Raw genomic sequence first — 14,585 nt, 5'->3', positions numbered from 1 at the left:
AAGAAAAACAATGTAAATAAATGGTTATGGTGTTAACTGATGCTGCTGCTGCTGTCGTTTTCATTTCACTGTCGAGGCTTTTGACATGTTTTCCACTAGGTGGAGCTTCTTGAGCAGCTACAGTTAACTGCAACATACAGTGTGTTTCACTTTCACCTATTATTATAACATACAAAAACAAGAGTTTGCGGTGATATTTCATGATGTGGAGCACCTGCACTTTTTGCCTGTAATTTTAAATACTCCGCTTATACATGTTTTTAAACTGAACGAATATGTTTTACTGATGGTTTTCCAGTTTCAGAAGATTCAGAGTGATCTGCTTACTCTCGGGGGAGATTTGAGCTGGAGATCTTCACCATTGTGAGCCGAGTATTGGCTCATGGACAGAAGTTGAGACATCGCGGTGACAGAAGGAGAATCCCGTGAGTGAAAGTTTTAATCCACCTGTTGCCAAACTTGAAACAAGTTGTCGATTGATTTATATTTTTTACACTCGTGACAAGTAATAATAATGGTTCCCTAACGGGGATGTGTGTTATTTGACCCTTTGCACAGCGCGATAAAACATGAAGGGAAATTTACTTTAAATACGTTAAAGGTCAGAGCCATTGCAACTAATCACTAATTGTCATTACCGAACCAGGTGCTCACTTAGAGGTTTATTAATTATTGAAACAATAATATTCTTGTTGAAGAACATGTAAGTTTTATTTCACCGTTGCCACATGACTTAAAAAAATATGCCTGGTGATCATTTAATATTGCAAAAAATTGATTTGATTTGAATGTGGTGTGAGACTTGTTGGATGACTTGTGTCAATACTAAGATCAACACTCATGATTACCTAAGGCCTCTATGTTTCAAAAGCAAATGATCTCCATTATGCCTACTTAATTTCATGTTTGAAATCTTCGACACTCTGTCTGGTGCAGTTTGGTGTTTCTGGATGGAACCATCGCGGGGAGTCGCAATAAACCTTGCCTGTAGTAAAGCAAAGTGTGGCCTATTTCTGTGAATTTGGTCTGGTAATTGGTCTTGTCCGCTGCTCAGAGCTCCTTGTGTGAGCATGTGTAGGCCACACCTGTGTCCGGAGTGTCCTCAGGAGAGGCCGGGACAGTTGTCTGCTCTGGACAATGTGGCGAGGGATTGCTTTGGATTTGCTGGATTTGTGGAGGATCAGGACTTGATGAGCTCCGGTGAAAAGACACAGGTGGTTGATGTGACTGAAAGGTGAATAAGCCATATCGGCCAGATGGCCTTTGTCTGGTTCAAATGAAGCATGATGGTGCATTTGGGAACAGTTTAGAGAACTTGTGGCTCTTCGTGAGCGATGTGCTGTCTTATATCCACTTCTATTATATTAGAAATGGGAGGGAAAACAAATAAAACGGTTTTACGTGACACTAAAAACATTCAGCTTTGTAAAGGAAATCGAAGGACTCTTGCAAAAAGACAGATGTTAAAGTATCTTAAAGCAACACTATGCAACTTCTAAAGACACTGCTGTGGAATCATTGATGGCTCACTGACTTGTAAACCTCTGTCCCTACACTATAGAAGTTTGGAGAGTGGGTAGTAACCCTGTGAAAGTTGTGGGACTTAAAAGGTGCAGGAGCCAGGATCACTCGACACACGAGTTTGTTCCGCTGGTTGTTAAAACGTTAAGTTTTTTATGATCGCGGGTCTCTGTCCTGAGGTTGTGTGCTCCTCACATGAACGCAGAGAGACATACTTGCTGATACCGACTAGTGTTTGATTGTGTCTATTGTGTTTTAAACCTGTATACAGATATCTCTGAGCTGTTCTGATTTATCAATGCCTTTTTTTTCCTATGCAGGTCCGATTTCCCAATTGCTGTAAACAGGTAAGCTCTAATTTTCTCTCTTGGATCACTTGATCATATGCTGGCATATTATTATGGAATTATTGATCGATTACCCCCCAAAATTTTGCCTACTGCACCTGGTATGATGGTCAGGGACTCAAAAAGTTCAGTGAGTTCATAAGAAGGACTGTAGTGAAAAATATGAACTATTCAAAACAACTACTTTCCTTGTGACATGTTTTTTTACAGAGACAGGTAAAGTTAGAGTGTTGCTTTCGTTTGAGCTCAAGTAGAAAGTTATGAAAATGTATAGTAAACCGTCATCAGTCGGCTTCCAAAACAGGATGTTCCATGTCCTGTGAACATGATGTGTCGCGTTGAGATGTACTTTACGTCTATAGGTATGTAAACAAGCAACATCACTATGGTTTAGAAAGTACTTTTCTTACACATCAAAACATAAATGACATGTTGTTCACTGTGTTCACATCTCAGCAGTTTAGTTTCACCGTTCTCATGGAAAAGACCCGATTTGTTGTGTGTTTTTTGTACGTATATTTCTGTGTCATCATGTATTATCATGAAAATTGTAGTTTGACATAATAGTTTTAATGAATGAAACATTCAGAAAGACGCCAGGGTATGCGGTCATATTTGGTTTGTTCGGATGCTTTATCGCAAGCTTGTTTTAACCTTCAATTGTCCCTAAATATGTACAAAAAAATCCACTCCAATTACAATGACCTGTTACATGTGTTTTTTTTTGAAAAAAAGGGACTTGTAGTAAACATCATTGGTTTGAAAACACATTCATATCTTTGTAGGGGGTCAACATGAGAAATGGTGAGGAAGCCTTTGCGGGAATGATATCTTTTAAAATGCAAAATGTGTCTCTTCAGTATTTTCCAGCCCGGTCTTTAAGAACAGTGTTGCAAGCTCACGTTTCTGCAAATCAAGGGAAACCGTAAAGCAGCGGGTCGAGACTAAACCTTGACATTCTGGATTACTTTCCCCTTTTTCACATGTTTTTTGAAGAGGATGTTGAGAGGATGTTGACACTATGAGGATGTTTTGCTTTTCCTTGCTCACTGTGCCTAAAGGGGTACACCTTTTGTGTCCATGTGAGACACATGTCATAATCCGCCTATGTTCCTATGCAGTATACAAGAACATTTTGTGTCTGCACGGATAGTATTCACAGGAACCTTCCTAGAATTAGGAGCAGTGGGCAAACACTGAGCAGCGCCCGGGAGTGAAGGTTGGGTACCCCAGCCCTTTGACCTGGTGGGGACTCTCTTTTTGGAGAGACAAAAAAAGATGTAAACTCATCTCTTAAAGGTCCAGTATTAAACATAGTTGAAGTGGCTTTAGATTAAGCTACTTTTGGTAAAAGCCCTGCTTTACTGAACGCACAGACCAGTTTTGCATTTTGCATTTACACTAATTCTGCAACACTGGACAAAGGACAAACAAATGGGGGCAACAAACTCTAAGTGCAAAGTTGCCACTCTGTGAATGGAGTCATGGCCATGTACGCACACACAGGAAAAAATACACGCATGGTAAAGTGGAATGTAGCACTCATGGTGACCTCATTTCCGCCAAATAGCGTCACAGATGGTTAAAACGATCAAACATGAGAATATGTACAGTATGTCTGTAAACATGTACATGAGTAACATCATTTTGATTCTGAAACATACAGGCTTTTAACGGGGGGCAGCTAGTTCGAATCCCTGCCGGTTCAAGGGCTGGGTTACCCTTAAACAAAGGTACCCAATCCCCATTGTTAATTGGACACTCTAAATTAACCCCAGCCGCGGGGGGAAGGGTGGCATCCAGTGTACTCCGGAGAAGTGGGAGGGTAGAGAGGTAGAAAACGTATTTGATTCAGAAACGCGAGCTCACACGAATCTATGGTTTGCAGAAATGTAAATTGGCAACAATTGATCGTGGAGACAGAGCTGGCATTTCCCTTCTTTCCTTCCTGACATTCATGTGACATCGTCTGACACAAACACACATTCAAACCTGCCAATAGCAACACACTCACTCACACACACACACACACACACAGTCACAGTAAAAATACAATGACCAGGAACTCTTCTGTTGCATTTCAAAGTTAGTTTGCCGTCAATATAATACACACTAAATAATACAGAGGTCACAGTAAATTTACAAAAGATAATCTGCCTGAGGCAACTTAAAAAAGAAAGGGAAAAAAAAGCATAGTCAGGCCTCCGCAGCATCAACTGTAAATCCACACTTCACTCTGGCTTCTTCCGTCTCACTAATGAAGATGGAGAGAGGCGTCGTTTCCCCTTCGCTCCGCAGCGTGGTGGCGGAGAGGAAAACAAAATCCAGAGCAGAGTTCAGAAAGTCACTCTCAAACTGCTGCCAGTGTTCTTTCTGAGACCACAGTCCCTCCTGGATGTGATGGGAAGAGCAAGTCTCAAATGTCCCCAGTGTACACAGTGTTGCGTTTTCCTCTTTGCGGATGACGTCAGTGCATACAGAAGAGACACTTTTCTCTACTCTTTTGTTGCATTGGTTTGACATTTTTATGGAGTAAGGCCATAATAAAAAACAAAGATAAGATTAGCGATTCATGGTGGCATGCTGTTACTGTGTGTGTGTGTGTGTGTGTCACAAATGCCACAGCAGAGACACGGGGGGGGCACCTTAAATCCCCTACCCTCCCACCCAACCCCAAAAAAAAACAACACTGCCCTCAAGTCATGTTTTTAGACATTCACCGACAATAAATACAATCTACTTCCACCTTAACTGCACCTCAAGTTACAAGTCATTCAGAGGAAAAAAACAAGGAAGAAGCACAGTTTTGATTTAATTTGTGCAAAAGCATAAAGTAGAGTCTGCTGCTTCGTCGCCACCGCTTCACTGGTCTGAGTAAAACAATGATGATTTAAATCAAACATTAGGATCTGAATGTCAACCTGACATGGACTCCAGATCAGCACCAGGCGGCGGCGGCCATCATGGCTCTGTTTCATGATTCAAACTGAATTTTGTTGGAGTAATTATAGTGTGTTACAGTTGCCTCAGACTCAGACGTCATGACATGAGTTAAGTGCATTCCAGTTTCCACAGAGCTCCACAACATCACAACTAGTTGTATGATTAACTAGCAAACTAATCCAGTCCGTTTGCTGAACACTTTATGCGGTAATTTATACATAAAAACCCAGACATCTGCATGATAGTCTTGTGTGTACAAGTTATTGAATTGGACAAAAGGTATGTGAGTTAAAATAAATGGTAAAACAAAAGTTGAACGCTCCAAGCAGCGGTCTTTAATTGTGATTTCAGTAGGGCTGTACCAACAAATTAATCTAGCAGATTTTTTGTTTTATGATTATTCAACTTATGTGTCTCCCAATTCTTCCGACCAGTCTACTTAAATGACAGAATATTTTCCCGTTTCTGTTGAATTTGGGGAATGTGGATTTCAGAAAGTTGAAGACTCCACAAATTGAAACTTCAATGGGCGTTCAAATTGAAATTCAAACTGGTGAAAACTGGTGAAATTACAACTTGCGAGCACAACTGGAACACACTATTATGTCGTAAGTTTTGACAGTTTAGCAAGTTGTAAGTTTTGACTTTAAAAAAAGTCCACTTTGGCGTCCTGGAATGGACAGAGACGGCCTTCTGTGGACCAGCTGGAGACCGGTTAAAGCTCACTTTGAGTGTTGTGAAATCTATAGAATCCTGCATTTTTGGACAGGGACTGAATTAGTGCAACAGATTCCGTCTCACCTGTGCTTTGCATCTTTCACATTTCACTCTGTAGCTGCTGTTCTTCAAACGGGCTGCAGTTTCCTTCACTTCTCCTCACCTCAGTAAACATTATTTCCCAGGTGTAAAATACTAACAAAATTGTGTCTGTAGTCAGGGAAAATAATTCCTTACAGCACAAGTGAGTGAGGACAATAACGCGATTTAGGGCTCGATCGCTGGAACAGATGGAAGTTTTCTTGTTTTTACCCTAAAGTGGAAATGTGCAGAGGAGACTGTTGCCAGACAACGCTCATATCTGTCACACTGAATCAAGCCGTTCCCTCTCTTTAGATGCTTCTGTTTCCTCTGCCAAGTGTGTTTTTAATGCTAGTTTTAGTCTCTTATTCACTCAGTCAAACACGTCAGTTTCTCTGTCCTGAATGAGCCTATGGTGTCATCACATGACCACAGATTATAAGCGGGATGAAGACTTAACTGCTGCATCCGAAACGGCAGTAACTGCCCGTGATTCATGAGCTCATTTTCTTGCATGAATGAGGTGCTAATAAAACACTGACCAGCTCCAACTGGAACTTTAATGTGGAGCAAAACAAGACCTTAACGACGGAGGTGGTTAAGGTCTTGTTTAAAGAGCTGTTGATAACACTTTTCTCTATAATCACTTATTTCTCCTGTCCTTTAAAAGTCTTCTTTTTCTTCCACTCCCCCACCTTGAAATTGTATTTTATTTACATCTCATTCATATTGTCATGAATTCTTTCTCCAGTTGCCGGCCCTGCACTGTCATGTGCTGTATTATTTCTCTATTTTTGACTTGAAAATCTGCTCATAATTAGCAGATGGCATGATCACGTTTGTTCTATAGTAAAAAAAAAAAAATGTATGTGTGTGTATGAGGGGGAATTAAAAAGCACAAGCCAGTGTTGTAGTTGAGTCACTAGACTTCAAGTCTGAGTCATCAAAGACTCGGAGTCAAGTCTAAGTCGCGTTCCCATTACATATTAGTCTTACTCTAGTGAGAAGATGGACTCCAGGGCTCCACTTACAGCTGACATACATTTTTTTACTTAATAACCAAACAAATGCATGTACATGCACACTAATGAGTAAACTGTGTATTTGTGAATGGCTGCTTCATAATGTAGGCTGTGGCTAAAGATTTATAAATATATTATTTTCGTTATTCATGATTTCTTTTTTTAGTTTGGTAAAAAATGATCATTGATCATTACATTTCAGAAAGTAAAAGGTCCATTGGTGTTTCCCAGACCTCAAAGTAAAGACATTTAATTTACTGTCATAGATGAAACCCAAAGAAAACCCAAACATAACACTCAACATTTGACGATCATATTAGAAGAAAATTATCGATTGAAGTGGTTCAGTCCTACTAACCACATGTACCCACACTTGAATTAATAAAGGTTTTGCTATCTTAATAAGCATTCATATTTTAATATTTTATGCCTAATAAATACGGTTCATTATGCAGTCGATGAGTGAGTCTGAGTCTGAGTCATCAGTGCACAAATTGGAGTCAAGCCACAAGTTCTGGCTCAACCTGACTCGATGGCTACGACACTGGCACGTGCATTATAGGCATCTGGACATGGGAGATTCTATGACATCCTCAGTGTTTGATCCTTGTTACACTTGGAAGTACAAAGAACAGACAGAAAAGGACACCTGGGCACAATTTTCAGTGATAAAATGTAGCCTATAACAAGCTCCTGTCCACCCGAAATCTCTACTTTCTATATTAACTGATGAACTAAGCTGATCAGGTTTTATCTTTTGTCTTTGAATGACGTGCAGAATCACAGGCTAACGCAGTAGGACTTCTGCAGCCGTCTGCAGAGAGTTGGAGTAACAGAGAGAGAGTGAGAAATTACATCATCCCACTCATAAAGGCTGGTGCTCGTTGGAGTTCCTGCCACAAATGTGGCAAAAATAATAGTATTTAGTATTTCTCTATCAGCAGTTTATTGATACAAAACATTATGTTCTGATACTGCCTTTGATTAACTTGCCAATTCCAAGTCGCCATTTATTTAAGATACAACAACTTAGATTTTAAAGCCTTGATGTGACATATTTTGAAATTCCAAGTTATTACTGACTTAGATTTTATACGTTGAATGAACTCGTGAGTCTTTGTGTCCCGACATGTGAAAATAACAACCAAGTGAGAATGTCTTTGGATCTGAGTTTTGTTTCCAAAAATCAATACATTAAGGTCAAAGATTTGAGGAATATTCTTAACATTTTGCTCCTAAAAAAGAAACTCTAATGAAGAAGATGCAGTTAGGGGTCAACCTCATGGTTTAGGGGTTAAGATGAATGGCAGTATCCCCGGTTACAATCTTTGTTGCATCGCTCCACCTCACTTCCTCTCACCTCTCCACTGTCACTGTATAGATAACATTATCTGGCTTGTCTGAGTGAGCTAGCACATTAGGAAATTTAGACTATTAAAGTTGCTCCTTTGTGTCCCTTCGGGTCACCAAAACATAAAAAAACAACCTCTTTCAATCTACTTTTGACATTCTTTCTGAAGCAGCTCATATAATTTGTTGATGTTTTTTTCTTTTTCTTTTGTCTGGCTTGATTTCCACAGTGACAGCATTAATATTTGCTTGTTTCGCAAATCAACTATTTTTCTCATTGTCAAAAGTCAGTGTCTGACTCCATATATGTTCCTTGTTTTGAGAAAAAAAGGGTTGGTAGATGTACATGCTTACCATTCCAGTGTTTTTACCAGTACACTCTCTAGTTTACACCCACTGCTCCTAAGTAGCTTGCATTGAATCAAACACAACGATAAATCAAGTTAAGACTCCCACAATGTATGTGTTGGTTGGCCCTTGGTTTTTCTCCATGTTCACATCATCATCTCTGCTTACATGATGCAATAAGGCTCTCGTGGCAGATGAGGTTTAGTCCTGCAGCAGGCTGGTAGATGGGAAAGGAGCCCTTTCTTCAAGTCTTTGTTAAGGAAGAAACAAACAATGGGGTTAACGCCGGCTTGAGCGAAACTCATCCACACCGTGGTGGAGAGGTACCGGTGCGGTATTGTGCAAGCCTTGACAAACACCCTCCAATAACAAGCCACTATGTAGGGAGACCAGAGCACCAGGAACAGCAGGGTGATCACATAAAACATCCTGCCGAGCTGCTTCTCTGCTTTGAACTCCTCCATGCCCAACAGGCGCCGGTTCTGGTTGTGCAAGTTCTGCCGGATTCCCAGCAAAGTGGGTGGCATCGGGCCCCTGCCGAAGCCCGCAATCCAGTTAGCAGCTGCTTGGCCAGTGGCCCCCGGCCCATGAAAGGTCCAGTTCTGGCTGATGGCCGGTACCATCTGGACTGGCTTCATTTTGCGGTGCTTGTATTCAAAAAGCAGTAACTTCATGTAGACAACGTGTGTGGCCAGAATGAGCACAGCCAACATTAGCATGAAGCCTAACGTATCATTGGCCTTGAAGTAGCGATGCTCAAAGATGCACTGGTCCTCCTCACGAATGAACTTGTAGGTGCCCACATCAAAAACTGGTGGGAAAGCCATCGCCACAGACAGTGTCCACACCATGCACACCACGGCCACACATGTCCAGAATGTCATGCGCTTTGAGTAGAAGCGGTGGTGTGCGATAGCCATGTATCGCGTAACGCTGATGCAGAACAGCATGAAGGCGGCGTGGAAACAGAAGAGCACTGCCATGAAGGCCACCACTTTGCAGCTCAGCACACTGTATGTCCAAGCCGAGCCGTTCTTTATCGACACCAGCACAAACGGGAAGCAGATGGCTGAACGAATCGTGTCTGCCAGGCACAGGTCCAGCAGAAAGTAATAAGGTGCTTTGTGCAGGGCCCGGTCCCGCAGTACAAGCAGAGATACCACCAGGTTGCCCACGAGGCTAATGCAGATGATTAGCCCAAGTAGCACCAGTTTAATATAGGTAGAGACAGCTGAGGAGGGACTCTCTGCTACCATACCTCCTGCTGTAGCCACCACTGCTGACATGGACCCCGCAGGCCCCTCACTACTCTCGTTTCCATTCGCCATCCTGAATCGCTCCCCACCCATGCCACCTTTTCTTTAAGCACCCAAGCCACCACTGCCCCGCCACCTCCTCCGTCAGCTAGTAGTTCCGTCGTCCTCGTGGTTGCTTCCTTTTTGCAGTTCACAAGGAACAGGAACACCATAATCCACATTGCCCCATTATGAGCAGGGTCCCTTTGATGGTGTGATGTGATGCCTCACCTCCTGAGCCCCTCCAGGACCCTGGAAATAGTTGGAAAAGACAAAGAATTAGGGGTTTGGATGGTCAGTCTCTTCAGTCATCCAGGAAGTCCCATACTGGATCACAAATAAAATGCCAGACTTATATAACAACGATAATAATAATAATAGTAATAGTAATAATAATAACAAATTCATATTTGAGAACATGGCATAAACAGCCAGGCTCCACTCCTTGTCTGGTTGTTCCAGAGATTCTCCTGTGGTTGTGAATGTGTCTGACCTGCTATTTTCTTTATTTATTACCAGCAAACTCCCACTCCTGTAATTCTACATTGTTGTCAACGGGGCTACACAGCGGCGTAGTAGCTAGTATTGTTTCCTTGCAGCAAAACGACCCAGATTTGCGACCCGATCCAATCATGGGCTTTCCTGCATTGAGTTTGCATGTTCTCCCTGTGTGTGTGAGTGTGTGTGGGAGGGGGTTATCCTGGTTCCCCTGTGTCTTCCCACAGTCCAAAAGCATACAGACATTCATTTGACACTGTGTTTGCCCTGTGAAGAACTGGCGACCTGTCCTTTCGCCCGGTGTCAGCTGGGATTGACTCCAGCGGGCCTGCAACCCTCATGTGGAGCAGTAGACTTGTGGCCTAAAACAGGGTTTACAACTCAGAGGGTGACGTCATGTTGGCGGCCATTTCATTTCAACTGGAGGAGCCTATGTTTATTCATGATTAAGGCCCAAAAAGTCCCTCATTAGTAGACACCATTTTGCAAAATTACAACGATATCAGTTTGACATTTGGGAAACACTGATTAACGCTTTTTATGCCACCATTTTATGTACCAAACAACTAACTGACTTACAGGAAAAGTAATGAACAAATAGAAACAATCGTTAGTTGCAACCCTAACACACATTAGGTGGGCTGTAACTCTATTGTACATTTTTCATATTTTTGCAAGAACAAAAGTGTCTCAATAACGATGTGGACCTGTGGTGGTATCAAAAGATAAACATTCCATTTTGTTTCAGATACCGAGCAGCAGAGCACTCATATGTGCCCTGCTTCGTCCTTTATTTTCCTCTAAATGTGAACATAATTTACAAAACTAGCAATTGAGATCAGACAAATATTTACTAACATGAGAAGTTAGCTCATGTTCCCTAAGAATTCTTTTCCGAACCGAGTCACCCCCTGGTGGCTTGTCAGTATATTTTTTACTTCCTGTTTGACTTTGTCTATGGTTTTTTCATGTGGAGCCAAAATGGTGGATACCTGAGTCACTGGCAATGTGCAAAAGAGTGTAACTTTAGGAGAGAGAGAAGGATTTAGGAATTGTAGATGCTCAATTTCTGACTTGGTTTACCATGTCAGGAAGGAGAGAGAAGAGTAGGTGATGGACATATATGGACACTGACAGACAGCTGTGACCTATATGTCAGAGAAGATGTGAGTAATATGAGAGGCCACTTGTCAAATCATCCATCCATCCATCCATCCATGTTCTGCCGCTTTATCCTCCACATGAAGGTCACGGGGCTGGTGCCAATTCCAGCTGACATAGGGCCAAAGGCGGGTCACCATGGACAGGTTGCCAGTCCATCACATGACCAAATAGAGACAAACGACCATCCACTCTCAGACTCACACCAATGGTCAATTTAGAGTGTCCAATTTGCCTAATCTCCATATCTGCATGTTTTTGGACGGTGGGAGGAAGCGAGAAATCTCACATACACACGGAGAACATGCAAACTCTTAAAGGTGACCAAAATTAAATGTTCAGTTACCCTGAATTTAAAAAGTGCTGGAAACATTTAGGCTAATGCACTCTCCCCACAAGATACATAACATTGGTCTTATATCGCTTTGAGATATTTGAATGTAGAAATGTTAAATATTGTGTCTTCAAAGTTCAGAACTTCTGTCCCCCTAAGATATTCTGATTAATTACCAAAACACTGCAGCTTCAATTTTATGTTCCTCTTTCCACACACCCCTCCTCCTCCTCCTCCTCCGAGAGAGAGGTCCCCCCTCTACTGTTCAAAACATTTGATTTTGAGTTTATATTCTTAAGTCACGTTAAATCACAAAATATTCAGTGAGATCCCAAATCTCCTCCCTAAAATGGTTTGATTAAAAGCCAGATGTGTGGTCCTGTATCTTGGATGTGGGATCGTCTAGTCTGAGCTTTCTCTGGTATAAAACGTTGAAAATCAGTTGCAAAGTGCGTCGTGTCTGTGGTCTCCCACGTTTTTAAAATCGAGTCCGATTTGAAAATCCTCAAGTGAGGGGCAGGCATTAATCAGAATTTTATCGATGGTTTGAATGTTGCAGACATTCTTTCTTTATATATATATTTAAACAAAAATACAGCTTTAAATCTATTACACAGTGATTATTAAAGCAAACCTTTACATATCCTTAAATATGTTGCAAATCAAACTGCAATGGCAATTTCTGGTGGAAATATCACAATCAGATTATTTTCCCCAAATTGATCAGCTCTGGTATCATAATCAAGATTATATTTCTTTCAACTGTGTTTGTTGATTTGGTGATTTTTAATTATTTTCTTTTTCTTTTTTGTTGGAGTTGCAGCCGCCACAGCTCCACAGGCTGGGAGCTACAGGGAGCTGAGTGGCTGTTGTGTGTCTTGAAGGAGGGGCTTTGTGAAGCTGAAAGTTGGTTGGCAGCTGAGGGCAGAGTCACTGTCAGGAACTGGGTAGCAACAGCAGCCCAATACCCCTGGCTTTATATCGGTGGGAGGAGGCAGCAAAGCTCAGTGGATGAGCCGTAGACAGTTCAGTGTCTGTGAAAGCAACATGGAGCTCACAGGTCTGATGAGGAGAGCTGCAGTCCAACATGAAGGAACTCTTCAAATCACACACACACACACACACTGAGGCTTCAACACTCCCTCCCTACGGTGAATACATGACTGAATGCTATAAATCACTCGTCTGTGTCTGTGCTTGACAGCAGGGCCTCGGAAAGCTGATGATGTGGAAACCCCATAAATGTTTAATCAACACAACATGGCAGCGTCACACTGATGATGATGATGGTGTTGGTGGTGGTGATGATGATCACTGCATGCTGAGTGTGTGCATCACCACACACACACACAAAGGCTCTGTGAGGCCTGCAGGAGGAGGCTGCAGCTGGACATGATCTGTTACACCCATAAACACACTGTAGCATGAAAGGAGGCAGGAATGCAGAGGCACAGTCTGTCTGTCTGTCTGTAGCCAATACAAAATGGTAGTCATGGTGTTGTGCTGCTTACCTGCTGTGGGCTGCTTGTCCTCCACACTGTGGCAGGCAGGCAGGCAGGCAGGCCGTGTGTTGCAGTCTACAGTGATGCACCTGCACCAGCAGCAGCAGCAGTAGCAGCAGCAATGTCACTGCTCCTTTCTCTGTGCCTGTTGCAGACTCCCTTTAAAAGACTGAGGCTACAAAGAAACCAAAGCTGTGTTTCCTCTTTTTTCTTGTGCATGTCATGTCATCATGTCATGTCAGTCTCATCATCATGCTTGTCCACAGATGGTGTGTATGTGTGTGTGTGTGTGTGTGTGTGCGTGTGAGGCGTTGACTCGTGTCTCCGGGCAGGTTTTTCACAAAGCACAGCCTGTAGTAGTGTCCTCCTCCTCCTGCAGCTGTGGACTCATCTTCCCCTGGAGAAGATGACGGACACCGGCAGACGCCCTGTAGTGGTGGTGGTGGTGGTGGAGCATCATCATCATCATCATCATCTCGAAGACTTGTCGATCCACCGCCGCACTTCCCTCTGCATTGTCCCAACAACCGTCATCATCATCATCATGTTGGTGGTTGAAAAACAAATCCCTTCAGCTTCAAACTCAGAGCTTCTGCTCGGGAGGAAAATCTGCTGTTGTTCAGAGGCCAGAAAGCCCCGAGCAGCAGCAGCAGAAGACAGGTCCAGGCTGCGGGATGATGGCACCGACAATCCCCATCCTCATCCTGTCCCGCAGCCCGTCAGCAAAAAACAGGCATCTCCCGGGAAAAGACGGGAGAAACCACGCAGAGACAACCGTCCTCAGTGCGGCGGTGTCCGCAGCAGAGCCGTTGCTGTCGGGCAGTTTTCATCCGACGCTCGGTAACAGGCAACTTCAGCTGCGATGAAATCCCGTCTGAATGATCCATGAGCAGCAGCAGGGGCGGCGCAAAGCTTTCTGTGGGCCGTGGGCATTTGGAAACTCCAGATCCCCACACACACACACACACACACACAACTCAGAAAACCTCCAGCATAGCAGTCCTACTCAGATCTAAATAGTCTCTTCTGTCCTCCCCCTGCGTTCCATTGACATCGAAACTCGGTACTGGGAGTGAAGTCCCCCACAATCCAGTTGAGAAGTCGGAAAAGCAAACAAATCAGGCTAACCATTGTTTGCGATACCAGTCAAACAAATATTAATCAGTACTAATACCAGTAAAAAAAACACTGCCAGCCATGTGTACTACTGATTTACAAACAAAGTCACGATTCAGTTCGTATCTCAACTTGCGACCCACAGTTCGATTTATTATTATTATTAAACTATTTATTAAAACACTAATTATATATATAAATAAATAAATATAATAAACAATGTAAGCAAAATAAATAAATGGCTAAAGCTTTTCACTTGTTTTGTTATTGCCATCTGTAACAAAGTAAATTACATAAATAAAAAAATAATCTCTCCCACACTGAGGTAAATCAAAAATGTAATAGTGAAA

At 42.5% G+C, this 14,585-nt stretch overlaps 1 protein-coding gene and 1 long non-coding RNA gene across 2 annotated transcripts; one reads left to right on the top strand and one right to left on the bottom strand.

The window, feature by feature from the left end:
• Nucleotides 1-78: 78 nt before the first annotated feature.
• On the top strand, nucleotides 79-13,175 carry LOC122777570. The gene is made up of 3 exons (XR_006361338.1): nucleotides 79-425; nucleotides 1,842-1,868; nucleotides 12,441-13,175. It is a non-coding gene; the product is annotated as an uncharacterized LOC122777570 (long non-coding RNA).
• On the bottom strand, nucleotides 6,461-13,187 carry gpr173 (G protein-coupled receptor 173). The gene is made up of 2 exons (XM_044038895.1): nucleotides 13,129-13,187; nucleotides 6,461-9,876 (listed from the first exon to the last, which is right to left on the bottom strand). The coding sequence occupies exon 2, from the start codon at nucleotides 9,676-9,678 to the stop codon at nucleotides 8,494-8,496; it is 1,185 nt and encodes a 394-aa protein (XP_043894830.1). The 5' UTR covers nucleotides 9,679-9,876; nucleotides 13,129-13,187; the 3' UTR covers nucleotides 6,461-8,493.
• Between the last annotated feature and the right edge of the window lie 1,398 nt (nucleotides 13,188-14,585).

Source organism: Solea senegalensis, linkage group LG11 (genome assembly GCF_019176455.1).
Source record: "Solea senegalensis isolate Sse05_10M linkage group LG11, IFAPA_SoseM_1, whole genome shotgun sequence".
NCBI lineage: Eukaryota > Metazoa > Chordata > Actinopteri > Pleuronectiformes > Soleidae > Solea > Solea senegalensis.
Note: the sequence above shows the minus strand (reverse complement) of the source record. Positions and strands in the feature narration are given on the sequence as shown.